The 25,727-nt window shown below is 52.1% G+C and overlaps 1 protein-coding gene across 2 annotated transcripts in view; it reads left to right on the top strand.

Moving 5' to 3' along the window:
* The window catches only part of RASGRF1 (Ras protein specific guanine nucleotide releasing factor 1), a 104,506-nt gene that overhangs the window by 9,185 nt on the left and 69,594 nt on the right, over window positions 1–25,727 (top strand). For both annotated transcript variants that reach the window (XM_079914530.1, XM_079914529.1), the window contains exons 2-4: window positions 8,727–8,833; window positions 17,075–17,222; window positions 23,719–23,811. In XM_079914530.1, the coding sequence (XP_079770656.1) occupies window positions 8,727–8,833; window positions 17,075–17,222; window positions 23,719–23,811 (348 nt within the window). The remainder of the gene's footprint in view (window positions 1–8,726; window positions 8,834–17,074; window positions 17,223–23,718; window positions 23,812–25,727) is intronic.

Below are 25,727 nucleotides of genomic sequence, written 5' to 3'. Positions count from 1 at the left end.
AGTGTCCTGGTGACCAGGAGTGCAGGGTGCAGGTTGGAGAACCTGGGGAGTGGATGGCCGGCTGGGCCTCTCAAACAGCCACTGCCTTTTATTTTAAAATTTTAGAATTGGGACTTCCTTGGAGATCCAGTGTTTAAAACTCCATGCTGTCAATGCCAGGGGCACAGGTTTGATCCCTGGTCAGGGAACTAAGATCCCCACATGCCACGTGGCATGGCCAAAAATAAATAAGTAGGTAGATAAAATTTTAGAATTGGTAATATATTACCATGGTTCGACATTCAGAAGTTACAAAGAAGTGTACGTTGACAATGCTCGTTTCTGCTGCTGACCCCGGCAATCCAGTTCTCCTCTCCAAAGGATTTTGATGTTACCAGTTGCTTATGCATTCTTCCAGAGACATTATATATGCAAATATATGCATTATATATGCAAATATATGCAAAGATGTATCGCTCTATGGCCATATATATGCGCATCTGTATAATTATACAAGTGGTAGCATACTACAAACACTATTCTACACCTGTTTTTCTCACTATGTTGTGGAGATCGTTCTCTATAAGTATATGGATCGTCCTCGTCCTTTTTTACAGCTGCATAGTATTCCACTGTGTGGATGTGCTGTAGTTTATTTAGCTAATCTCTCGAGGGACATTTGGGTAATATATAGTCTTTTGTTAATTACAAACAGAGCTGCAATTAATAAACACCTTTGTGCATAGGTCATTTCTAACAGAAGGTGAAAGGCAGACATGTCCAGACTGGAATTCATTCCTTCTTTCAGCAAACGTCTAGAGAGGCTGTTGGTGGGAGGGGGAAGGGCAGGCTTGTTGACTTGTGATGACAGATTGAAAGGTGTTCGTGCAGGACCAGCCAAGCATGACATCTGTGGCTGTGGCTCATGGGGTCTGGAGTAATGTACATGGAAACACAGACCATTCAGCAGCAGAAGCTTGGAGGATGACACAGTCCCCCAGGCCACTGGTCAAGCACTGCCTAGTTCAAGGCTGACTCTGGGAGGGAGGGACTTTCACTGGGCTCTTCAGCTCTGACATTCCTGTCTCTCCTCCCACCTCTGTTCCTGTCCCCAGGGGGCAGGCAGGGAGTAGAAGCAAGCGAGTGATAAGGTGTCTAGGAGGTCGGTCCCCGGCAGCAGCTCTCAGCCCTGGGACTCTCAGGAGCCCATAGGAGATGGGGGTCTGAGACAGGCGCTCATCCCCGGGTCAGAGCAGAGGTCACGGTGCAGTAACCAGGCCCTGGGAAGGCCAAGACTTGAGAACCCAGAGGCAGAGGTCGGTGAAGCGAGGCCACTCAGAGCAGGGGGCAAGAATGTCATGAAGTGGGGTGTCCAGACCCTGTGCGGAGCCATACCAGCTGAGCCACAGCCATAGGACAGGATAGGTGGGGCCACAGCCATAGGGCAGGATAGGTGGGTCTTTTCTGGATTGGTGTGGGAGCACCAGTGGGGCTGCTCGAAGCCAACACTTCTGTTGAGCAGGGCCATTTGGGACATACTGTGCCCAGTGAAGCCCCGCTGTGTGGCCAGCATGAGGCTGGTGCAGCCAGAGCGGGGAGGGAGCAACGCTGAGAACCGTGCACGGTGCTGCAGAAGCCCTGAGAGAGGGCAGAACACACTCCCAGGGTGGCCTGGCCCAGGTAAGAGCGGGATCTCTCCTGCGAGAGCCAGAGAGCAGACAGGCTTCCCCTGGGATCTCAGCGGTGAGAGGTGGACAGGGACCTCAGGTGACGGGGAGCCTGGATGGATAGCCCCTTATAGAGGGAGAGATGGACTCCAGCCAGAGCATACACACACACACACACACACACACACACACACACACACACACACACACACACACACACACACACACACACCGCTGAGACCCCTTCAGGTTCCCTCTGGCACCGTCCCCTCTGCACTGGGACTTCGGGAGCGTCGAGCAGAGAGGACTGCCAGGCCAGGACCAGCTGGGACTGTGGTCCCAAAGATGGACCAGGAGGAAGGAGCCAGGACCCAGTGGGGGAGAAGCTGACCCTGCCTGACCAGGCCGCCAGAGTGGACCTACTAAGTGGAAGGGGTGGGGTTGACTGAGAGTGATGGCATCCATCCTGCAGCTGACCCCAGCCCACCTCCCTCTTGGAGGAGACAGCAAGCAGGGGCCCAGACAGGACAGTGGGTCTGGATTCTGGTCAAACAGGATGAATCAGAAGGGGGCAAGACCAGGGGCAGGGAGACCACAGGGGACAGTGGCCCGGGTGGGAGATGAGGGAGCCTGGAAGCAAGCAGTGAGTTTGGCAGAAGGCAGAGTTCCAGAGATATCCAGAGCAGAGACCCTGGTGACCAACTGAATATCAGAAATGGGAAAGAAATGGGAGCCGAAGGTGATGGAAGGAATGCCGCGAATTGCTGATTTGCCGTCATCCTTTGATCTTGGCACAGCTTTGACTCCAGTTCCTAAGCCTCTCCCATGCCTCCTGGGTGTGTGCACGTGCATATGGATTGGTTTGGTTTTGTTTTTTTGAGGGGGGTTAGTTTAAAACAACAGGAATTTATTCTCTCACAGCTCCAGAGGCTAGAAGTCTGAAACCAAGATGCCTACAGGGCCATGGTCCCTCTGAAGTCTGGAGGGAAGAACCTTTCCTTGCCTCTTGTAGCTCCTGATGGCTGCCAGCAGTCCTCGGTGTTCCTTGCCTTGTAGACACATCTCTCCAGTCTCTGCCTCCCTCTTCACATGGCTTTCTCCCCTGTGTGCCTGTGTCCACATTTCCCTCTTTTTATATATTAAGGCCTCTTCTTATGAATCTGGTATGACTTCATCTTACCTTGATTACATCTGTAAAGACCCTATTTTCAAAGAAGGTCTTTTTCTTAAATTTGTGTTCGAGTAGAATTCATTTACAATGTTGTGTTAGTTTCAGGTGTACAGCAAAGTGAGTCAGTTACACATATACATATATCCACTCTTTTTTAGATTCTTTTTCCTTATAGGTCATTACAGAGTATTGGGTAGAGTTCCCTGTGCTATACAGTAGGTCCTTGTTGGTTATCTGTCTTATACATAGTAGTGTGTATATGTCAATCCCAGTCTCCCAATTTATCCCCCCCCAACCTGTCCCCCCTTGTAACCGTAAGTTTGTTTCCTACATCTGTGACTCTGTTTCTGTTTTGTAAATAGGTTCATTTATACCATTTTTTTTAGATTCCACATATTTTCACATAAGGTCTTCTTGACAGATTCCGACGAACATGAATGTTCGGGGGAACGCTGTTTGTACACGGGCATGTGAATGCACATGTATGTGGTTTTCCTAGTAATTGCCCACGGATAGGTTGATTAGACCCATCTCTTGGACTTTGCAAATGATTCAGTTACTTTAAAAACCATCATGAGCCCTTTTATGAACCAGGAGCTTTGACAACATCATCTGTTTTACAGAACCCTGTGAGATGGGTAAGAGCCTCCCCTTTGTGTGAAAGAGAAAACAAGTCCACAGAAGTGAAGAGACACGCTGGAGACACCGAAGCTAAATAATAAATAATAAATTTAAACCCAGGCGACTCCAAAGCCTGGTATGTGCCACAACTCCAGGGTCCCAAAGTCCCCGGAACACTGGTTTTCTGGAATGTTGGTAGATCTTCCCAAAAATGAAAACAAAAGTGTTCCGTGGTGGGATAAGTTCTGGAAGAAGGTCCTACATTGCAGGACTGTTCAGTGCCTTTATGAGGTGAGTGGGCCTCCTCTCCCTGAAGAGATATAAGCCTCGTTCATGAAAAGCCAGTGCCCACACCCTTCCAGCCAGCTCACTGCCCAGGCCTGAGAAGCAGATTCAGTGCCACCTGCTTTACGGCTTTTGCTGTTAATCAATTAATGAATAAGCCGGGCTCCCATGCCATGCTGACAAATGCATTCGGTCACCCATTCAAGAAATGAAGGCTATTCCATGCCCAGGCCGAGGAACAGTGCCAGGCTCTGGGGATATTCCTGGTCAGGAATCATTTATTTGAAAGGAACAGGAGCCCATTCAAAGCAGCTTAAGGTTTTTGCTTAAGGAGGACTCTTGGAATAGTTACGGTGATAATTAACGGAACCCAAGGAGAAACCATGTGTCTGGGTCTCCAAGGCCTGGACCAGGAACCATGTCTCTCCGCTCCACCTTCCCCAACTCCCACTCTAGTTACCAGGTCTCCCATCTCCGCTTTTCTCTGAGACACTTCCACTTCCTCCTTTGTCATTTGTGCTTAGAGTTCAGCACACACAGCTCATTCATGTGGTCTGTCTGTGTCACTTCCAAATAACTGGGAACTCCTGGCTGCATAGTGTCTATGGCTACTCCAGGTATCGGCTCCAGGACCGTGCATCTCTAGGAGAACATGGGGCGATGGGGGGAGGGGAAGAGGTGCTTCTGCTGCAGACATTGCTCCCTCTTAGGGGTTCCCAGGTATCCCTAATGTGCACCCCAGATTGAGACTCTCTGCTGTGGTAGGAAAGACAGTAGAAAGGCATTACAGGACTTCCTTGACGGTCCAGTGGTTAAGACTGTGAGCTTCCATTGCAGGGGGCGCAGGTTCCATCCCTGGTCGGGGCATGAAGATCCCGCATGCCACATGACGTCCCAAAAGCGGGAAAAAAAAATCACTACAAGCTGATAATGGCTTTGATGGGGAAGGACGGGGGCAGCACATTTGACAGTCTAGAAGGAGCAGGAAAGAGATACACTAAGACCCGATGGTGTGGAGTGCCCGTGCCTTGCAGAAAGCATTCAGCATCGTGGGCTTTCGTGTGTGTCATTGATTACCATGAGGTGGACAGTGTCTGGGTTACGGTGGGGACTGAAAAATATGGGTTGAATTCACGAATGAGATATCATTCAGGTAGAGAGTTAAAGGTGGAGAGAACTTGATTTTTCATGATTGAGGCCACTTGTGTGTAGCAGACCAAGGCAAGTGTTAGTGTCATGCCCATTGGCCAGAGGGAGATGCAGAGGTTGCCCAGAATCCCTGGCTCTGAGCAACAGAGCCAGACCCAGACCCAGCTGCTGGGACTTCCACCTCCTCCACCTTTTGTAGGGTGACCAAGCACCCCGGTTTGCTCGGGACTGTCTTGGTCTTAGCGCTGAAAGTCCTGTACCCGCGGAAACACCTCAGTCCCAGGCAAACTGGGATGGTTGGTCACCGTACCTGTCAGTGGTTTCCCAATGTTCTCTGTCCTGTGGAGGTGCCGCAGCCCGGCCAGCCGGCTGGGACAGGCAGGAGGCAAGGAGAAGGCCAAGCAGGCAGGGTTCCAAGCCTACCTCCCCAGCCCGCAGAGGCTCAGGTCTGCTTTAGCTGTGCTAGATAGAAGTTTATTACCGTACAGGCACTTGGGACTTTGGAAACAAAGGCCCACCTGAGGCAGGAGGGGGCGTAGATCAGCCCACACAGGCATGGGGCAGCAGCATTCAGTTAGTGGTCAGGTGATACAGGGCAGAGAGAGGGCATCCTGGGGACCAGGCATGAGCTGAAGTCCAGGATCGCAGCCTGGTGAGGCCCCAGTTCTAAGTCTAGTACCTCGAACCCAGATGAGGCCACAGGTGTGCTTCTAGAAGGTTTCCTCCAGCCAAGATAAGGACCCGGACATGACTCTGGTCTCGGCACAACCCCAGGTGTGATTTCTGAGTCCCTTCCTAGGAGTTTGGTAGTCCCAGGTGTAGTTTCTGGATCAATCCCTCTTAACCTGCTGAGGCCTCAGGTGAAGGTCTAGACCAGCGAGTGGCTCTCCACCTTGACCACACATTAGGATCACCAAGGGGCGCACAGGCCACACCCAGACTAGTGACAGCGGAGCCCAATGTACAGTCAGGGTTGAGACCCGCTGGTGGAGATGCTTAGCAGCCCAGGTGAAGCCCCAGGCTCTGCCCTGAACCTGGTACGGCTCCTGGAGTCGTTTGAGATCGTTCTAGGAGTCTGATGTTGATGCTTAGAGGGTTTCGGGATCCATCTTGGGACTCCTGGTGGAGCCCCAAGTCAAGGTATCCATCTCTCACTTCAGGTCCAGGGAAGCTCTGTGGAGGCCCCAGGTGGAGCTCTGGGCCCATCCCTGCAGCCCTGGTGAGGCTCCAGGAGTAATTTCACCAAGTCTTGCTTCTTCTTTAATGAAGCCAGGGATGGTCCATTGGTGGTTTCTGCTTCTGTTGGATTTCCAGATATGTTCCAACAACTCTAGTTGGGCCTGTCAGGATTCCACATTTGAAATGTGGGTTCCTGGAGGAGGCCCCTGGGTTTATTTCTGAATTTATCCCACATCCTTGATCACATATAGTGTGTGAGTCCTGATCAATGTCCCAGGGAGGCCTCAGATGTGGCTCTGTCTTGACTGGAGAGTTCTAGAGTGCCCCAGGGCTGACTCCAGAACAATGCTTCTGTTCTGCAGAGGGGTCCAGCCAGCACCCACATGAACCCATATGGTCACATCGTTTTGGCAAACATGGCTAAGCTCTTGTCCCATGGTCATGCTGAGGCCCACGTATTGTTCTCAGTGAGTCTGCCAGACTCCGAGAAGCTTTGAGGGAGTTCTGGTTGGGCAGAATGCCCAAGGTGTGGTCCTGGTCTCATCACAGCCGCTCTAGTGGCCCCAGTTTGAGCCCGGTGTCCACTCTGCCGCTCTGCAATGGTTCACCTCTGGCCTCGACACATCCTTGTAACTCTGGGAAAGCCCAGGGGTGGTTCAGCTTTCAAGGGTGACCTGGGGTCTGTCAGAGCTCTGATCCAACACCAGCTGAGGTGATGGGGCTGTCTCAAGAGCGCTGATGGTACCCAGGGTCACTGTTCATCCCTAGAAATGATGGCTATTGATAGCATTTCCCCAGAACCCCCAGAAACACCCCATTCACCTGCTAGACCACCAGCCTTGTGAGATCCTCAGGCAGTTGCTGGCAGTGGAGCTCCAAGATCTGAGTGGACAGTAGGTACCCAGGGAAGGTGTGTTATTCCGGCTTCTCTTCTTTCCAGCCATGTGGGCTCAGGCAAGCGGCTTCACTTTTCTGCACCTCAGGTTTCTCTGCAGTAAACAGGTAATAAGACCTGTTCCACCTGGTGAATATGGGAATAAAAGAGATCATGGGAAACAAGCATCTGCGTGTTCACCACCTCTCGAGAGATGGGGAAAGTGCATAGGTGGCCACCGCAGCTCGGGCTTTCACCTGCTCCCTCGCAGGGGGAGGACAGCCAGTTATCTGCTTCCTAGGAAAGAAGTGAGAGACCTTGACTCTGCAAAACACACACACACACACACACACACACTTCTGGCTGCCACCAAGAACGACAATTAACAGAAAGACAGTCATGTCAGCGGAAGCTAAAAACAAGTTTACGTGCTCCATCCTGCTGTTCCCTGCTGCCTGGGCCCCGAGGGACGGAGGGACAAGGGACAGCGCCCACTGACACAAGACCGCACCGCGGCCTGCGGTGCATCTTCTGAATGGGCAGGCCTCGGGGGCCCTCTCTGCACCTCACTGCCTGCCTCTCTCCTCCTAGTTTCACCAGGACCAGACCCAGGAGGCCTCCGCAGGTGGGGCCCCCAGCACTTTGCCTGTGCACCCTTCTCTCTGGCTGAGCCAGCTTTCCTCTCCGCCCCGAGGCTGACACCCCCGACCCCTGTCTGCAGCCCGCAGAGACGTGGCCTACAGGCACACAGAGGGTCTGCATGTCCACCCCCCACCCCTGACCCCCGACACCTGCCCTTTATCCTGCCCATGCCTCCCCCAGTCTATGGCATCCCCACCCACCTAGTTGCTCCAGCCGGAAACCTGGGCTTTCTACTCTCCTCCACCCCATCCCGCCACTCAGCTCCACCACCCAGGCCCCGCCCCCTGCCCAGCCTCCTCCCTGGCATCCTTAACCCCACCGCACGGCTCCTCCTACCCGCAAGCACGCCATACGCTCTCGATTCCATCAACTGAAATAAAACCTGGACCAACCAACGCCTCATCCTCTGGGAAGGCCTTCTGCTTTCCCTGGGCTGAATCAGTGGCTGGCTTTCTCTGGGCCCTTTTTTCTTACCTCCATGACAGTAATGATCGTTGCACTGTGTTCATTATAGCAAACACTTGTACTTACTAGATTTCAGGCATTGTTCTAAGAGCTTTACACATATTCATTCATAGAACGATATTACAGATGTGTGTCTCTCGTTGGCTCCTCTGCTTCCCTGGGAGCTCGGGCAGCAGACCCCACGTTTGAGCAGCTCTAAGTCGGTCACTGCACCCAACACGAGCTGGCTTCCAGTGGGCTCTGCTCGGGTCTATCTGTTCATTGCTCTAACTCCAGGACCTAGAAGAGTGTGTTGAAACATTTGTGTGGAGTGAATTAAATGCATGCTGCCCTGAATTGATACCAGGTCCCCAAAGGGGATGTTCTCTTGGTGTGTTTTCTCTGCCTTTCTCCCAGCATACCTGATGGTTTAAAAGTGGCTTTTTTGCAGTTTGTTGGTAAATAGGACTTTGTGGGGTTTGCTTCCTTCTTACAATAGCCTAAGCGTAGGTTCTGTTACATGGTACAAAGCCTGCCTTAATAGAGAGCTTGAAACCGCTAAACAGAATGGCGTTCCGATGATCACGAGTAATGAATCCTTGCCTAGCAGATGTGGCAATGAGCACTTTGCAGAATGGCCAGATCGTTAACGGGAGACGCTGCCGGTTCCGTGCCGATCGCCCTGGTAATCGGAGCTGTCTTCTTCTTGGTGCAGCACTATTTCACGGTTAACTTCAGCCACGAGAACCAGAAAGCCTTGGAGCTGAGGACAGAGGACGCCAGGGATTGTGACGAGTGGGTGGCAGCCATCGCTCACGCCAGGTATGTCTCGCCCACCCGAAGGCCCCGTCCTGAGCAGACTCAAACCCCAGGAGGGGAAGGCATGGAGGAGGAGGAGATGGGGGGAGGATGGAAGCTGTAAGAAGGGCATCTTGACAGGCCCGCCCTTAGAGCCCCGGAGCTCTGGGACGTGCCTCCCTGGGGTGCACAGGGAACCAAGGGCCCTGAGGTGCAGCGTTACAGCCTCCTGCCCCCTTCAACCAGATGAGCTCCTTTTTTTCATACTAGGAGAACTGAGTACAATTTGGTTGGATTACAGGGCTTTATAGCCACCAAAGGCTAAGACCACCAGGGTTCTAACCCGGATGCGGCAGGAATGGACTAGTCCTGTCTTTTCTCCGGGCCTTGGTTTTCTCATCTGTAAACTGAAATTCTGTAAACCTCTCTGAGCTCAGATGTTCAGGGATTCTAGACCTGCTCGTCCCTTCATTCCCAACAATGTGTACCCCTTTCTGGAGGGATTCACTGGGCCAGGTGGGGAGAAAAGCAAAAGGAGAGTGTATGCTGCAGAGAAAATGGGGGCTGCAAGCTGCGTTGAGTCTTCCTGGGTCTTGGGGAAATGATGGGCTTGTGGGCTAGGGTGTGGCCCCCAAGCTAACAATCCCCTGGCAAAGCTAAGTACTGTCAGGTGGGATGGACACCCAGACTCACCCCTTTGAGCAGTAGATCTTTCTGGCTGACTGGATAATGGTGTGTTCCTGTGTCTACTCTCCAGTAAAGTGTAAGCTCCTCGGGGCAGGGACTAAGTAGGATTCTTTGCATCCCCAGGGCCTTATAAAGGTATAGACAAGTTCTCAGCAGTGTAGATGGGAAGAATGCAAAGATGAATGAATGGATAGAGGTTGGATGTTGAGTTTATATGTGGAAGGTGAATGATGGATCAATAGAGGGTAAATGAATGATAAATGGATGAGTGTTGAAAGTATATGTGAAGGACGGATGGATGGATGGATGATAAATCAATGATGGGTAGATGAATGTTGATGGGTAGATGATGGATCCATCAGGTGAAGATGGATATAGATAGATGGATACCAGAGCCCTTCCTTGAGCCTTGGATCAAGCCAGCTGACCAGAAACCATTTATTATGGCTATAGCACTGACCTTGACCCTGAGGTCAAGCCACCTCCATCCCTATCCTCAAGGAGTGTCCAGTCTAGCTAATGGAGACTAGGTTCTCACCTATGAATCAACAGAGTCAGGCTCTGAGTGTGGTACTGGGCAGACAGGGATGGATGCAACACAGGTATTCCCCCAGGGCTACCCCAGCCTAGTCAGGAAGACACTAAACAGATGTACAAACAGCTCCGGTGCATGAAGGCCGTGTTAAGTACAAGGCACCACAGGAGACATCTTCAGGGAAATGGGGGAATCTGGGGGATCTGGAAATAGGGCATGTCATGCTATGGGCACGTCAGCCCCTCCACCAGCCCCCAAAAAGCCTTAAATAAAGGCAGTGATCTAGGAAAGACAATTCCAAGAAAAATGAAGAGACAAAGTTTGGATGTCAGAAGGCTGGTGATGTTGGATATTGGACTGGAACCAGATCAGAACGATCTTGAATACCCAGCTGAGATGTTTGAGCTCTCCTCTGTGAACAGTGGGAAACCATCAAAGGTTTTATACCAGGATGATCAGAGCTATGGTTTGGAGTGGAAATTGCTGGCATTGTGGAGAATGGAATCAAGCAGGAAGAACCCAGATTCAGGAAAAGCAGTTGGACCTCAGGCTCCCCGCACTAAACTAGAACCAATAGCAGGGCTGTTTTGAGAAGCAAATGAAATGATTTATGTGGCGGGGCTTTGTAAGTGTTGAGGTATTATAGAATTCTACTTTGGTGTATATTCTGGATAACCAGGACTACCTTGACTTCGAAAATCAATTCACACCAAAATTTTCTAGAGACAATGAGATACCACTACCTGTAGAATCTACAAGGGCTGAATTGAAAAAAAATGACAGTAGCAAAATTGGAGAGGGGGTGGAGTAACCATAAATCACATGATGCTAGTGGGAGCATAAAGTGGTTCAACCACTTTGAAAAATTGTTAGGCATTTCCTTTAAAAGTGAAACATACACCTACTCTGTGACCCAGCAGTTACACTTCTTAGTATTCATCTAAGAGAAACGAAAAACATCTACAAAAAATCGTGTATGCAAATGTCCTTAGCAGCTTTTTGCACAATAGTCCCAAAACTAGAAATAACCAAGGTGTCTATCAACAGACAGATGTAGAAAGGAATCTTAATACATCCATGCGATGGAATGCCGCTCAGTAATAAAAAGGAACCCAATGGGAGGGAGGCTCAAGAGGGAGGGGATATGGGGACATATGTATGCATATGGCTGGTTCACTTTGCTGTACAACAGAAACTAACACAGTATTGTGAAGCAATTATACTCCAATAAAGATCTATTAAATATATATATTATATATATATATACATAAATATGTAACAAAACAGATGAATTTCAAAGTCGATAGGCTGCGTAAAAAGAGCCAGACACAAAATAGCACATGCTGCCTGATTCCTGTTATATGAAAGTCTAAAACAGGCAGAACTCAACTGTGGTGATAGAAATCCAAACAGTAGTTGCTTGTGGGATGGGGATTGACAGGGAAGGGGCACGAGGGAACTCCCTGGGTTGATGGGAATTTCCTTTATCTCGATTAGGGTGTATGCATTTATCTACATGGATCAAACTGTTTATTTAAGGTCTGTGCTTTCCATTATATGGGCATTAATCCTCAAATTTTTAAAATAAATTCTATCTATTAGAGTGTTTTAGTTCTCTACTGCTACAGAACAAATGATGACAAACTTAGCAGCTTAAGGGACTTCCCTGGAGGTCCAGGGGTTAAGACTCCATGCTCCCACTGCAGGGGGCGTGGGTTCAGTCCCTGGTCAGGGAACTAAAATCCCACACGCCATTGTGGTGCGGCCGAAAAAAAAACCCCACAAACTTAGCAGCTTAAAACCACACCCATTGCTCAGTTTTGTAGGTCGGAAGTCTGGGCTCGGCTGTGGTCTCTGCACAGAGACCCATGGGCTGAAATCAAGGAGTCAGTCAAGCGGGACTCTTACCTCGAGGTTCTGGAGAAATCTCTGCTTCCAAGCTCACTCCTGTCGTTGGCAAAAGTCAGTTCCTTGTAGGACTGGTGTCCCTGTTTCCCTGCTAGCCATCAGCTAGGGATGGCTCTCAGCTCCACGAGGTCCTGCCTTCCTTGCCCTGTGGTCCCCGCCATCCTTAAGCCAACAACGGCTCACCAAACCCTTCTCCAGCCCCAAATCTCTGACCTCCCCTTCTGTAACCAGCCAGAGAAAACTCTCCATTTTCAAAGGCTCATGTGATTGGGTCAGGCCCACCTAGAGAATCTCCCTGTGTTAAGGTCAGCTATGCTGCATAGTATAGCCTAGTAAGAGGAATAAAACGCATCATAGTCATCATCCCAGAGATTATGCAGGGCTTCGAAACCAGGGCAGGAAACTTGGGGCTATCTTAGAATTCTGTCTGCCACAGAGAGGGGACAATGATTCTTTAAGCAACTCACTAAACTGGAAATTGGTTCCAAGTAGCCCATAAAATCCTAATCATATGGGGTTTTTTGGGTTTTTTTTTTTTTTTTTTGTGGTACGTGGGCCTCTCACTGTTGTGGCCTCTCCCGCTGCGGAGCACAGGCTCCAGACGGGCAGGCTCAGTAGTTGTGGCTCACGGGCCCAGCCGCTCCGCGGCATGTGGGATCTTCCCGGACCGGGGCACGAACCCGTGTCCCCTGCATCGGCAGGCGGACTCTCAACCACTGTGCCACCAGGGAAGCCCGACACCACCTACCTTTGAACAAAAACCTCTCGGAACTCACCATCCTTTAGGAAGCCAGGGGGACGTGCCAGTTGGACATGGTTTGTCTTCCCTGGTCAAGCCCAGGGGTCTGAGTCAACCCACTGGCCTCAGAGGAATGTCCTCCTTTGGGCCTATAGGGCTGGGACGGGGGTCACAGTGATGGTCACCAGTAAGGGAAACAGAGTCCCCTTCCCTAGAAGAGTTGTCACCAGCCAGTCTGGCTCAGGTGCAGCTTGTCAGGCACCTCCTGGGCCAACAGAAGCCACAGGCTCTTCCCTAGGCAGCCGGCTGTGTGACCAAAGGACAGACGATAGGCTCTGAGCGTTATTTAACCTCAGATCGTGTGCACCATGAGAGTACGTGCACGTGTGTGTGTCAAGGGAGAGACCGGCTCTCTTCCACAGCAATATTGAGTAGTAGGTAGGCTTGCATGTACCTAATTTAGTTTTTATTTCCATATACATAGTAGATACATGGTATATACAAAAATAAGCACTGTAGTGTATGAATAGGTATAGAGACACAATGTACTCTCCCACCATATGCATAATAGTCTAGTATTCTGGGATGCCCCTGTGGTATGCGTATGTACAGCAATGTATAAAATGTAACAGCGAGTGTGGCTTGTGGCCTGCATCTCAGCGAGGAGAACTAGATGCAAACCAGACAGCCACGTGGGAGTCCTCTTCAGGGACTGGAGCCTGATTCCGACTCCACCTTTGACGCTCCTTGACTGTTATTTGGGGGCAACTCACTTCCCCTCTCTGGGCCTCAGTTTCTTCATTTATAAAATGAGGCAGTTGGCCTTTCGTGATTCCCGAGTATCCTTGCAGCCCTGCGAATCTGTGCATCTATAAAGACAGTGTTGCACAGAGATGTGGATGGACCTAGAGACTGTCATACAGAGTGAAGTAAGTCAGACAGAGAAAAACAGATATCTTATATGAACGCATATATGTGGAATCTAGAAAAATGGTACAGATGAACCTATTTGCAGGCAGAAATAGAGACACAGACGTAGAGAACGAATGTATGGATACCAAGGGGAGAAGGGGGGTAGGAAGAACCGGGAGATTGGGATTGACGCATATACACTATTGATACTACGTATAAAATAGATAACTAACGAGGACCTGCTGTAGAGCACAGGGAGCTCTACTCAATTCTCTGTGGCGACCTACATGGGAAGGAAGTCTAAAAAAGTGGGGATCTATGTATACGTATAGCTGATTCACTTTGCTGTTGAGCAAGAAACTAACACAACATTGTAAAGCAACTGTACTCAATAAAAATTTAAAAAAGAGACAGTGCTGCACAAAGAGGTGTATTGATGAGAGGGGGGAGGGGAAGGAGAATAAGGAAGAACAGGGGGAGCCGGAGTGGGGAGGGAGGGAGGCAGGCAGAGAGGGCCGGTGAAGGGAAGAAAGGGAGGTGCAAACAGACCTAATTGTCCTGCAGATGAGACTCTGGCTCCCCATTTTGAAGCACCAGGGCGAGTGCCATCGCTGAAAACAAGCTACTGAAGGCTCTGCATTTTCATACCCCCTGGAGCGAGGAGAGATGAGGTGGTGTGAAAATGGATTCCTTCATGCTCTCGGTTGAAGTTCCTTTGCAAGTAAAGACAATTAAGCCTCTTGGGAAGTTGGGAAAACATTAAAACCTGATCATTCTGGTTTAAATTCATTATAATAAGAGATACACAAAAATCCTCATTTTAACCAAGTAGTACTGCAGACCGAAGAATTCTCTCCCTGCCCTGCCGCACCCTCCCACCTTCGGGGCACAGCTGGGCAGCCTCCTTCTCTGACACCATCAAGGGACCACTGCCTGCCACTTTGCTACACAGCCCCTTTCATAGAGCAAAGCTGTTTCCCACCCTCTGCCTCCTGACCTCTTCACCTCAAACCTGGGGGTTTGTAGGGAAGCTATCCTTGTCCCATTTTGCCATGAGGGTCACAGGGACTTAAAGAACTTGTGTAACACAGCTTCTGAGTCTGTGACGAGAGCCAGTGTCCCTAAACTGGCACCCCCCTGACTAGCCACATCCAGGGTACCTGGAAGGTCATGTCAGTAGATTCCAGACTGAAAAGTGTCCCCTCCATGTAAGTGGGAGATGGTTGGTGACCCCAGAGAGGGACCCAGTTCCTGTGGGTGCTGGGGCCGAATGCCAGCCCGCAGAGGGCTGAGGGGTGAATGGGGAAGAGGGAACATGGGGATGATGGGTGCGGTTGCTCTTCCAGCAAGCCTCACCTTGAAGGTGGAAGAGAGGGGCAGGAGTTCAGGGGAGGGTGGAGGAGGGCGAGGGCGCATCCTCATCCTAAGTGGGGAGTGACTTGAGGCTTCGCATATGCTGAGGAGAAAAAGCCAGTGGAGCTGTTAGGCAGAATCTGATGCACAGAAATCCTGAGGAGGGGTCGGGGGCTAGGGATGTGGCGGGGAGGGAGACGGTAGTTACCACGGCACTGGCATACCGCACAGAGCTTCATGTGTGTCCACAGATTTCATCCTCACGGCAACTCTGCAGGGTGTGGACTGCCATCATCCCCATTGTATGGAGGAGCAAACTGAGGCACAGAGAGGCTGAGTGACCTCTCCAAGGTCCCTCAGCTAGTGGGTGTGGGAGCTGGGGCTGAGCCGGGCAGATTAGGTCCGAGCAGGGATGCTGCCCTTGAGACAGGATGAGGGTGGGCGTGCCGTGGGGCTGGCGGGAAGTGACGAAACAGCACTGCACATCATGCAGGCTGTGATGTCAGAGCAGGACCGCCTGCAGAGGACTGGGGGTGGGAGTGGGGGTGGTGAGGAATGAGGTTGAAGGGGGCCGAAGCTCTGGGGTGGGTGGGGAGCTGGCAGGGACACCAGAAATGTTTCAAGGCCCCACTTAGGTTGCAAGGTGGGAAACGGGGGGCTGCCCACTGCCGAGAGGGGGACACAGGAAGGAAGACGAGGGTGAGCGCGAGGAGGAGCCCAGGATGCGGGCAGAGGGGAATCTTATGAGATCCTATCTGGTGGTCCTGGGCTGAAGCAAAAAGGGAGAGGAAAGATGGGGGCCAGGGAGAGGGGGGACTGGAGACCTCGGCCCCCAGACTTCGTTGCAGACGCTCCCAGAGACCAATAAACCTGCCCTCCGAATCTGTGCCTTGCAAGTCTCCTGCCCCTGCCCCGGTGGGCACCCCTCCCTGGAATGGTGAGATCCCCTTTCACAGCCTCTCTGCCCTCTGAGACTGGACCCCATTTATAGAATCGGGTTTCTCCCCAGCTCTGACACCTTCAAATGCAGGTGTTGTGGGTATCAGGGAGAAGCCAGGCCTGTGACCTTGGGCAGCCCCCGGCCCAGCTCATCTTCCAAGTCCCACCTGCCTGCCCTCCCCCTTGTCGTGATGCTCTGCAAATCTGAGACGTGTTCATTTACACAAAGGCTGGGACCACTTCTTCTACCCTCTGATCCTTTGGGGTACTCTCTGATCTGGCCCCACCTAAACACCCAGCCCCATTGCTAATTACCCCCAGCACAGGCCTTCCACCTGAGGCTGCCCTTGGATGGGCATGTGCCCAGAGCACTGGGTTTGGAATCCAAAGACCTAGATTCCGATTCTGGTGGGAGAGAGTGCTCCGCCTCCAGGAAGTCTTCCCTGATTACAGGTCCTTGTTGCTGGCCTGGCCCCTCTTCTGATTCCTACAGCACTAACAGCCTTTGGTGCATGAGTTGGCACCCAGGTATACTGCACAGGTTCTTCAGATGTCTCCCAGCCAGTGCAATGTCTGTGCCTGACTCGCCTCTGTGTGTCGTCCATTCACTCAGTTGCATCCATGCAATAAATGTTCACTGGGCTAGGCCCTGGGCAGACAGGAGTAAGCAGCACAGGCATAGTCCCTGCCATCAGAGAAGGCAGGGTCTCCTGAGGAAACAAAAGTAACCGGACACCCCCAATCAGTCTGGCCAGCGCTATGGTAATAGCACCCCGGGAGTACTGCAGGAACACCCTACACATTATGGCGGGAGGGGGGAGGGAAGACTTCTGGGAAATGACATTTCAACTAGGACCTACTCTGGGAAAGAGGATGGAGCTAGCCCAGGGAGAGGAGGGAGGAGGCATGTTTCAGACAGAAGATCTGCCTGCGCAAAGGCCCCGAGGGTGAGGGCAGTCGGGCAAGGTGAGAACAAGACCAGGTGGAGGAACCAGATGTCAGAGTGTGAGCCGGGAGCTGGGGAAGGGGCCAGAGCCATCGGTAGCAGCACAGCAGCCAGGTTAAGGCCTCGGGCACTGTGTCTGGCAGTCAGGACCTTCTCCTAGGTGCAGTCTGTGGGGAGCCCCACTTCTGGTTGGATCTCCAGGGGGCCAGGAGGCCGTGGCTTACCTGTGGTGTTCCTCTGTCACAGCTACCGGACCCTGGCCACGGAGCACGAGGCATTGATGCAGAAGTACTTGCACCTGCTGCAGATCGTGGAGACCGAGAAGACAGTGGCCAAGCAGCTGCGGCAGCAGATCGAGGATGGGGAGATTGAGATTGAACGGCTGAAGGCAGAGGTGACCGACCACCTGGGGAGCGGAGGAGGCTGGCGGGGGGCCCGAGCCTCAGACCTCAAACTCGGGCTCCCGCGGGGTCAGGGAAGCACATGATGGGCAAGAGGGACCCGCTCCAGCCACGGCTGTGCCAGCTTCCAAACTTAAAGTCAGTGATGCTGGCAGAGTGGGAAGGTCCTGGGGTCAGATCTGGGGTCAAAGCCCACCTCTGCCACTTACCAACTGCAACCTGGAGCAAGTCCTCCAGCCTCTCTGCACCTCCATCCTTAAAACAGGCTGTTTCTCCCTAGCTGACAAGGTTGTGAGGATCAAGTGAGATCATTTATGGGCGAGTTCCTGGTTACTCTGCTGACAGCCACACGGGCGGAGGGGGTGAGGGCAGGGCCAGAGGGTGGCTGGTAGGTCCTTAGACTGTGGCTCGGGCTCAGCTCCTAGGCGGTCCCTTCCCTCTGCCTCTCACAACTGTCCGGAGGCTGAGCCGTTGCTAGGTTAAGCCTTCTAGAACTTCACCACTCAACGTGTGGTCCATGAAACAGCAGCCCATGAGAAATGCAGAACCTAGGGCCCCACCCAGATCTCCCAAATCAGAACCTGCACTTTAACCACATCCCGGGAGATTCTCATTTATGGGTTGGCCAAAGAGTTCGTACAGGTTTTTCCGTAACATCGGCAGAAAATCCCGAACAAACTCTTCGGCCAACCCAATACATTAAAGCTTGGGAAGCGCTGGCTTTCAGCCCTTAGACACCCCTTCCCAGCTGTGCACGCCGCCACGCAGTGATCTGATCGCCTCTCACCCCCTCACTTCACCAGCGCGCTCAGAACCATCTGGCTCCCTCACACAAGGTCTGCGACTCTGAGCCGGGGAGGGGCATATGAAAACACAGATCCCTGCAATCGGAGTTAGCTGCATAATTTGCAGGGCCCGATGCAAGGTGAAAATGCAAGGCCCCGGCCAGCGTGGGGGAAGTCAGTCTCCCCTTCCCACTCGCCACGGCCTCCGCCCATCGTGGGCAGGCCACCGACGACTTCAACCGCCAACTCCCCTAACCTCTGCACCACGATGCACTCAGTATCTAGATTCAGGTGGGCAAGGGACCCTTGCCAAGTCATCCACTTAATGCACCAGGCAGTATCAGCCCGGGCAGGACAGTTGTCTCCTCGCCCTGCCCTGTGACACCACAGGTATGCACAAGACCCACCTTCGCTGTACCTACACCAGGCCCTGCAGAGGGTGGAGGCGGACAGTGAGATGTGTCTGCTGGGCTGACTTGACCCGTTGTCACCCAGACAGAGGGTTGCAGAGGCCTGGGTCCCAGGATGCCGGGGTATAAGGAATAGGCAGGGAGACAGGAACACGCATGAGCTGAGGCTCCAAGCCCCTGGGGTGTGCCCCATGGTCCCATCAGACTCACTCACAAAACGCAAATTCAAAGAGAAGATTCTTAAGAATTTCAAGACAGCAACAGCTGTCTATCACCTTTGCAAGAACCAATTGTTACGTTTTCAAGAATTTTGCAAGCTAGTTATTCAACCTTTGGTAGCTTCAAATGGGCTGAGGTAGGAATGCCCACACCATGGAAACTGGCAGGTGCTACCAGTCAGAGGTTTTCTTTCAGAGAGCTGGTCATGAAGCATTTACCGATATCCCATTGTCTACATCTTTTTTCCTAATGTGCAGGACCTGGTGCAAAATAAAACTGCAGGGCCCTTAAGAATCTCAAAGCAGCAGCAGCAGAGCTTTAAAGCAAGCGTTGGTCCCTTCTAAGCCTGGAGCCCTGCACGGGTCACACATCCAGGAATCCAGCCCTGTTTCTACTCCCAACCCTGTAGCCCCCACCCCTAGCCCTGGAAGTGACAGGAGATCACATCCAAACAAAAGCCTGCAGAAAGCTTTACCAGGCGTAACTATCCACCTCTGTCTTAGTCTCTTTTCTCCCATCTAAACAGCCCTGTTAGGCTTCATCTTTCATAACCCAAAGACCCTACGGACCATCTAAAACAAAGGGAATGTCTACCTCTGAGAAGAATCGCCCCCCCCCCCCAGAATGCTCAGTTTGGCCCATTTCATTGTTTTGTTGGTTGGTTGGTTGGGGGTTTTTTGGCCGCTTTATGCGGCTTGCAGGGTCTTAGTTCCCCGGCCAGGGATGGAACCAGCGACCCCTGCAGTGGAAACGCGGAGTCCTAACCGCTGGACCGCCAGGGAATTCCCCCATTTCATTGTTTTAATAGCTGTTTTCCTCCCATTTATGATGGGAAGTAAATTTGGAGAGTGAAGACAGGCCCTAAAGGACAAAATAGGAGTTTAGAGGTAGTCGTAATATTTTATTGGCTTGGAAGCACTCAGGATCCTGGGCGGCTGACACTGGAAGAAATGGAAAAGATCTTTAGTTCAGGGTTTAAATAAAAATTTAGGGCTTCCCTGGTGGCGCAGGGGTTAAGAATCCGCCTGCCGATGCAGGGGACACGGGTTCGAGCCCTGGTCTGGGAAAATCCCACATGTCGTGGAGCAGCTAAGTCTGTGTGCCACAACTACTGAACCTGCGCTCTAGAGCCTGTGCTCCGCAATTAGAGAAGCCACCGCGATGAGAAGCCTGCGCACTGCAACGAAGAGTAGCCCCCGCTAGCCACAACTAGAGAAAGCCCACGTGCAGCAACAAAGACCCAACACAGCCAAAAAGAAATTAATTAAATAAATAAATAAAGAACTAAAAAGAACTAAAAACATTGAAAAAAAAATTTAGCCATGGGATCGGTTCTGCAAACAAACTTCAACATGGTACCCCACTTCATAAACTAGGTCAGTGAGGGGACTACTCTGGGAGAAGTAAGAAAGGACGGCCGTGACCCCTCCCATGCAGCCCCTCCCCAGGCCCCCTCTCCAGGGCCCACCCTGCATGCCTTGAGTCCCGCTTCCCATCTCCCCCTTGTCATCCTCGCCCCCGCCTCCCTGGCACACAACACCCTGTCATACCTGTGCCTTTGTTCACACACCCCCTCTCAAATTCCCTCCATCCTGTAGCCCACCTGTTGGGCTCTTTGTCCTTCAAAACTCCTTCCAGGTAGCCCTTGCCGCTTTCATGGTGAGACCTTCCCATTGCAGTAGGTACATACCTCGCTTCTGGCCTCTCCTTGTCCGATTATAAATTGCCTCTCTGGGGGTCTGACCCCCTTCTCAGGCTGAAAGGTCCTCCCGGGAAGGGATCTGACTCATCCACCTTACCCAGTGGCGAGCTGTGTCTCACCAGTACCCAACCCAAAGACTGCATCAGGATCCGCTGACAGTGTTGGCACAAAGGCAGACAGAGATGGGCACCCACTGGGCTTGGAGGAGACCAGAAGAGATCAAGAAGGAGGGAGAAAGAACTGAGCTGCATGGCAAGAGCTACAGAGACCTGCAGGAAAAGCAAGAGCTACAGAGATCGTTAGTAAAACCTTGGAGGCTAATAAAAAGGAAGGAACCTGGATTAATTCCACTATCAATGACTGCACTGCCGAAATGCATTCTGGATGAAAGACACTGTCTCCAGAGGGGGGAGCAGGATGGGGCAGAAGCCCATGCGCTATGCCTCAAAGGGGTGTGGCAAGCAGGGTTTTCCTCTGATGGGTCAAGGGGGCCAGACCATGGGTGGCCAGTGGGCGGGGGCCAGCGGAGACACCAGGCTTTGAGCCAGCTCAGACAGCTGGAGCTGGACTCTAGCTGGCAAGTTGGGTGTGAGCCAAAGTCCCCACTCTGTATGGCCTTCATTGACAGGGGTCAGCTGAGCAGACCCTGAACATCCAGCAAGCAAACCAGGGTCCAAGGGAAATCCATCTCCAGAAGAGACCTGCCAGGGTAAGAGAAAGGCTGCCTCCGTGAGCTCACCGGACACTGGCTCCTGGCAGGGATGGGCTGTAGCCCAAGACTTCTGCAGGGTCCCCAGGCTCACAACCCTCTAGAGCTTTGCCCACCAAGCCTGATCCTTAAACAAAGACTCCAAGGCTGCTGGCACTGCCTGTGCACGTAGCATAGTACCTGACCTAATTGCATCTATTTTTTGCCCTGGTCCCTGCTGAGTAGATGTCCTGGAATGCCCCTCTCTGAGACAAGCGCCAGTTTTAAATACAGACCACACACACACACACACACACACACACACACACACACACACTGCCATCCAAAAGAAAAAGAAGGTTTCCGTGTGCAAATCTCAAAACTGGCAAAGAAAGCAGACTGGCAAGGAGGTGACAACATCAGACCAAAGGTGGGCATTGACTGGGCATCCTTGCATCTCTGAGCTCTCCAGTAGCCTGCCTCTGTGTGTGTGTGTGTGTGTGTGTGTGTGTGTGTGTGTGCTCGCACGTTCCTTAGGCCTTTAGAATACAGATCAAAGAATCAGCCTTTATTTTAATGTGCAGATGTTCCCAGAAAATGGAGAGAGAAAAGGTGGGGGGGAGAGAAAAAAGAAAAGCCCATGTCGGTGCTGAATATTTCTCAGATATTTTCAGCCGCTCTCCAAGCACAGGCCAGGGTAATTTTAGCAACCCGCAAGTGGAGAGCGGGTAACTCTTCCATCTTGCTTTCAAAGTGCTCAATTCGCTCAATCGTGAGAGCCCATTCATTCTGCACTTCAGCAAGTGGCCTTGAGGGGACAAAGCCACGTGCTCTGAAGAGGATCGAGGGGCTCTGGCTTTGTGGCAGTGTTTTGTGGATTCCCCTGAGCTGCTATCTTTAGACGTGTGGGGCTTGATGACTGCAGTGTTTTCCTGTGGTTGAGGTTTTTGTTGCTGCTGCTTTTCTGATCCTTTTGAAAAAAAATTTTTTTAATGAAACCTCTTTTATTATTTTTTATTTATTTATTTTTTTGCCGAGCTATGCGGCACGTGGGATCTTAGTTCCCTGACCAGGGAGGGAACTCGTGCCCCCTGAAATGGAAGCGTGGAGTCCCAACCACTGGACTCCCAGCCAGGGAGGTCCCTGCTCTGATCCTTCTTTAACTTACTTACTTATGTAGCCAACAAATATATGTTGAGTGCCAGCCAAATGGTAAGCACTGGGAGCCCAGGAATGAATGAAACGGGGTGGTCCTTCGCCCACAGAGCTCACAGCCGCGATGGAATACATAGGCATTGCCTGCATTTTCCCGGGAAAGTCCGCAGGCCGTGGGAGCCTTGTGGAGGACCCCCAGCAGAGACTTGCGGACTCGGGGGTGGCAGGAAGGAACCCACCCAGGGGCTACACCACAGGCCCATCCACCTGAGCAGTGCCAGAGGCTCCAGCCACAGTATGGCTAAAGGCACCCCTTCTCCTGGTCACCAGGCAGCTGGGCCGACCTCTCTGATCCCGAGATCTGGCAAACGGAGATTCTTAGATCAGCTCAAACGTTCGTTTCCAGGGCTCTTCCATTTTTCTAGGCCAGCAGTTTCCAGGTTGTGCTCCAAAGAGGGCTCCAAGTCAGAGAAGTGCTTCCGGGTTGTCCCAGGACGGGACAGCCAAGCCAGCAGCGCTTTCATCTGAAGTCCTGCTGGGGCTCCAGGACGGTTTTGTTTGAAAAAAATAGTGGGACTACCCAAGTGCCCACCGATGGATGAATGGACGGCAACATGGGGTCTGTACATACGACGGATGTTACTCAGCCTTAAAAAAGAAGGAAAGTCTGACACATGCTGTGACATGGGTGAACCTTGAGGATGTTATGCTGGTGAAATAAGCCAGCCACAGAAAGACAAATACTGTCTGATTCCACTTAGGCGAGGTCCCTAGAGGAGTCAAATTCATAGAGACAGAAAGTAGAAGGGCGGGTGCCAGGGGCTGAGGGAGGAGGGATGGGGAGTCAGTGTGTTTTGTTTTGTTTAGGCTGCACCGTGTGGCATGCGGGATCTTAGTTCCCTGACCAGGGATCAGACCCACACCCCCTGCAGTGGAAACGCAGAGCCTTAACCGCCGGACCGCCAGAGAAGTCATTAAACTCATTATTAAACTCATTAAACTCATTATGGTTTAATGAGTACAGAGCTCGGGGAGTTGAGAAAGTTCTGGAGACGGATGGTGACGGTTGCACAACAGTGTGAATGTACTTGACGCCACTGAACTATGCACTTAAAATTGGTTAAAATGGTAAATTTTATGTTATATATATTTTACCACAGTAAAAAATTCGAAAGTAAAGGGACTGATGGTTTAGGGAATAAGGAAGAGAATCACAGATTTGGACCAAAGCTCCCAGATTACAGATGGGTTGCCTGCAGCCCAGAGAGTGCCTCGCCCAGGGTCACTCGGAGTCAGAGCCCAGCTGCCCTGGACCCAGGTGGACAGGGTCCCGGTCCGGTGCTCACTCACCGACTTCTGGCTCGAAACCTCCCACAGAGCAAAGGACATGAGCTGCAGTACCACTGGTCCTTGGGGAGCACGTGGCAGGGCGCTCACTCACCACACCACGCCTGGTGGCAGCCAGAGGGGTGGGGCTTCCACCAGCTGGTGCCGCGCGGCCCCTGCAGCTGACCTGTGTTTCCATTGCAGATCGCATCCCTGCTCAAGGACAATGAGCGCATCCAGTCCACCCAGACTGTCACACCCAACGACGAAGACAGTGACATCAAGAAAATCAAGAAGGTCTGTACCATCTCTCGGGGCTGGCAAATCTGCCCTGGCCCTCTTTAGAGAGCCCCCTGGCACAGCCCAGGGTCTGCAGTGTCCACCTACTGTCCCACTGCTCCCGGGCGTGCCACTCCCACCTCCGCTCCAAAGGCAGAATCAACAGCCCCTCACCCCAGACCAGCACCTCGTCGGGCCATGTTTTCTGGTTGTCTCTGTGAGGTAGGGTGGTTCAGCCCATTTGACAGATAGGAGCACTAAGGCTCAAGAGATGAAAGAGTAGATAGAGCCAGGGCAGGAACCCAGGCTGTGAGACTCACAGCCGAGAGCTTTCCTCACAACCCTGGGCAGCCTCAATGAGACCCCAGGCCACACGTCCACTGTCACAGCCCTGCATGCCCGCCTTCCCCCCAGCTACTGTCCTGCAAACACCTCCTCCTTTCATCCCCGGCAGACGTCAACATGGGAGCCGGCCTCTGTGACACCCCTTAGCTGGCCCCACTGGTTTTACACTATTAGAGGCTAGGAGGAACATCTCAGAAGGTATGAGAAAGCTGCCCGGTGGCAGAGAGAATGACCAGCACCATAGGCCACCCCATGGAGGGGCATGTGGAGAGGAAGAGTATGGTCTGTGTGTGCAGCTTGCCAGACTTGAAGCAGGGGAGCCTGACTCACCGTAAGAAAAACACACGAAACCAGAAAATCCTCCTTGTTGAGAGCGTAAAAGGACACCAGCGCCATCCAGACCAGAAAACTGCTAACTGGCATCCCACAGGCCAAGTTCAGCCTACCAGCATGTTTGGGGTTCTTAGCCCACACGGTGTTTCTTTTTTCCCTTTTTAATTTGTTGCCAGTGCTTTAAAAGCTAAACATTTCACATAAAAATATGTATTTCTGGTTTCTCAAAAATAGGAAGAGCTAACATTCATTACGCACTTTCCATGTGCCAGACACTATTCTAGGAGATTTATGCAGATTAATCTGTTCCTAACTAAAAGCCCTCTGAGGTTTTATTATTATCTGCGTTTCACATGTGGGGTTGCTGAGGCACAGAAAGGCAAAGTGACTTCCCCAGGTCACACAGCTAAGTATTTGCAGAGTGACATTTAAACCTTGGCCACCAAGCTCCAGAGCCCACATCCTTGGTCACTGGGACACACGATCTCTTGGAAAAGCAGAAGGTCTCACAGCCCGAGCCCACCTCCTGCACGTGGTGACTGCTGGCCCTAGGCCAGGTGCTCTCCCATTAGTGCCCACCCAGCCGGCTTCAGGATCTATAGGACCTGCCAGGCCCCCATGGACATTGGGATTTGCCACCAGTGCCACCTGGGGTCTGAGCCAAGCCCCGCCCAGGCAGGGATGCACTGGCCTTCCTTCTCTGCCATGGCCCCACTGGGCTTCCCGGCCCGTTTTGCAAAGCCATTCTGGTTGGAACATTTTTTTAAGTACCACCTGAAATGCACCTCCCTCCTTTTGTTTTCACCCTCCTGGGGCCTCAGAGCAAGGCCCTCCTTTATCCAGAAAAGCTTTCTCTCTTCAAGGAGATCTGTCGTGCTGAGGCCAGGCCTCTCCTCCCCAGGGCAGACGTCCTTGGCCAAAGGTCTGCACCCGGATCGTTGCATCTGCTGTGCATGGCCAGTGCCCTTTGCAGCTGATAATATTTTGATGAGTGCCTTGGCAGGTGGCCCCTGGATCTCCAGGTGCCCCCACCCCAGCACCGCCCAGCACCCTTGCTCCTGGGGCCCTGGGGCCCTCCCTGTGCAGCCCCTGAGCTTGCACACAGCTCAGCAGCAGGGATGGTGGGGAGCTACATGGTGCCTTGGTTGGAAGCGTGCATATCTTAAAACAGTTCTCTGTGTCTGTGAATTGAGGCCCTTCCCAAGTTCTTGCCAGAACGAGGCCAGGCCAAGCAGCCCGACTCCAAGTTGGGCAAG

This window comes from Stenella coeruleoalba (assembly GCF_951394435.1).
Source record: "Stenella coeruleoalba genome assembly, chromosome: 2".
Classification (NCBI taxonomy): Eukaryota; Metazoa; Chordata; class Mammalia; order Artiodactyla; family Delphinidae; genus Stenella; species Stenella coeruleoalba.
The sequence above is the reverse complement of the archived record's forward strand: the minus strand, read 5'-3'. Positions and strand labels throughout refer to the sequence as shown.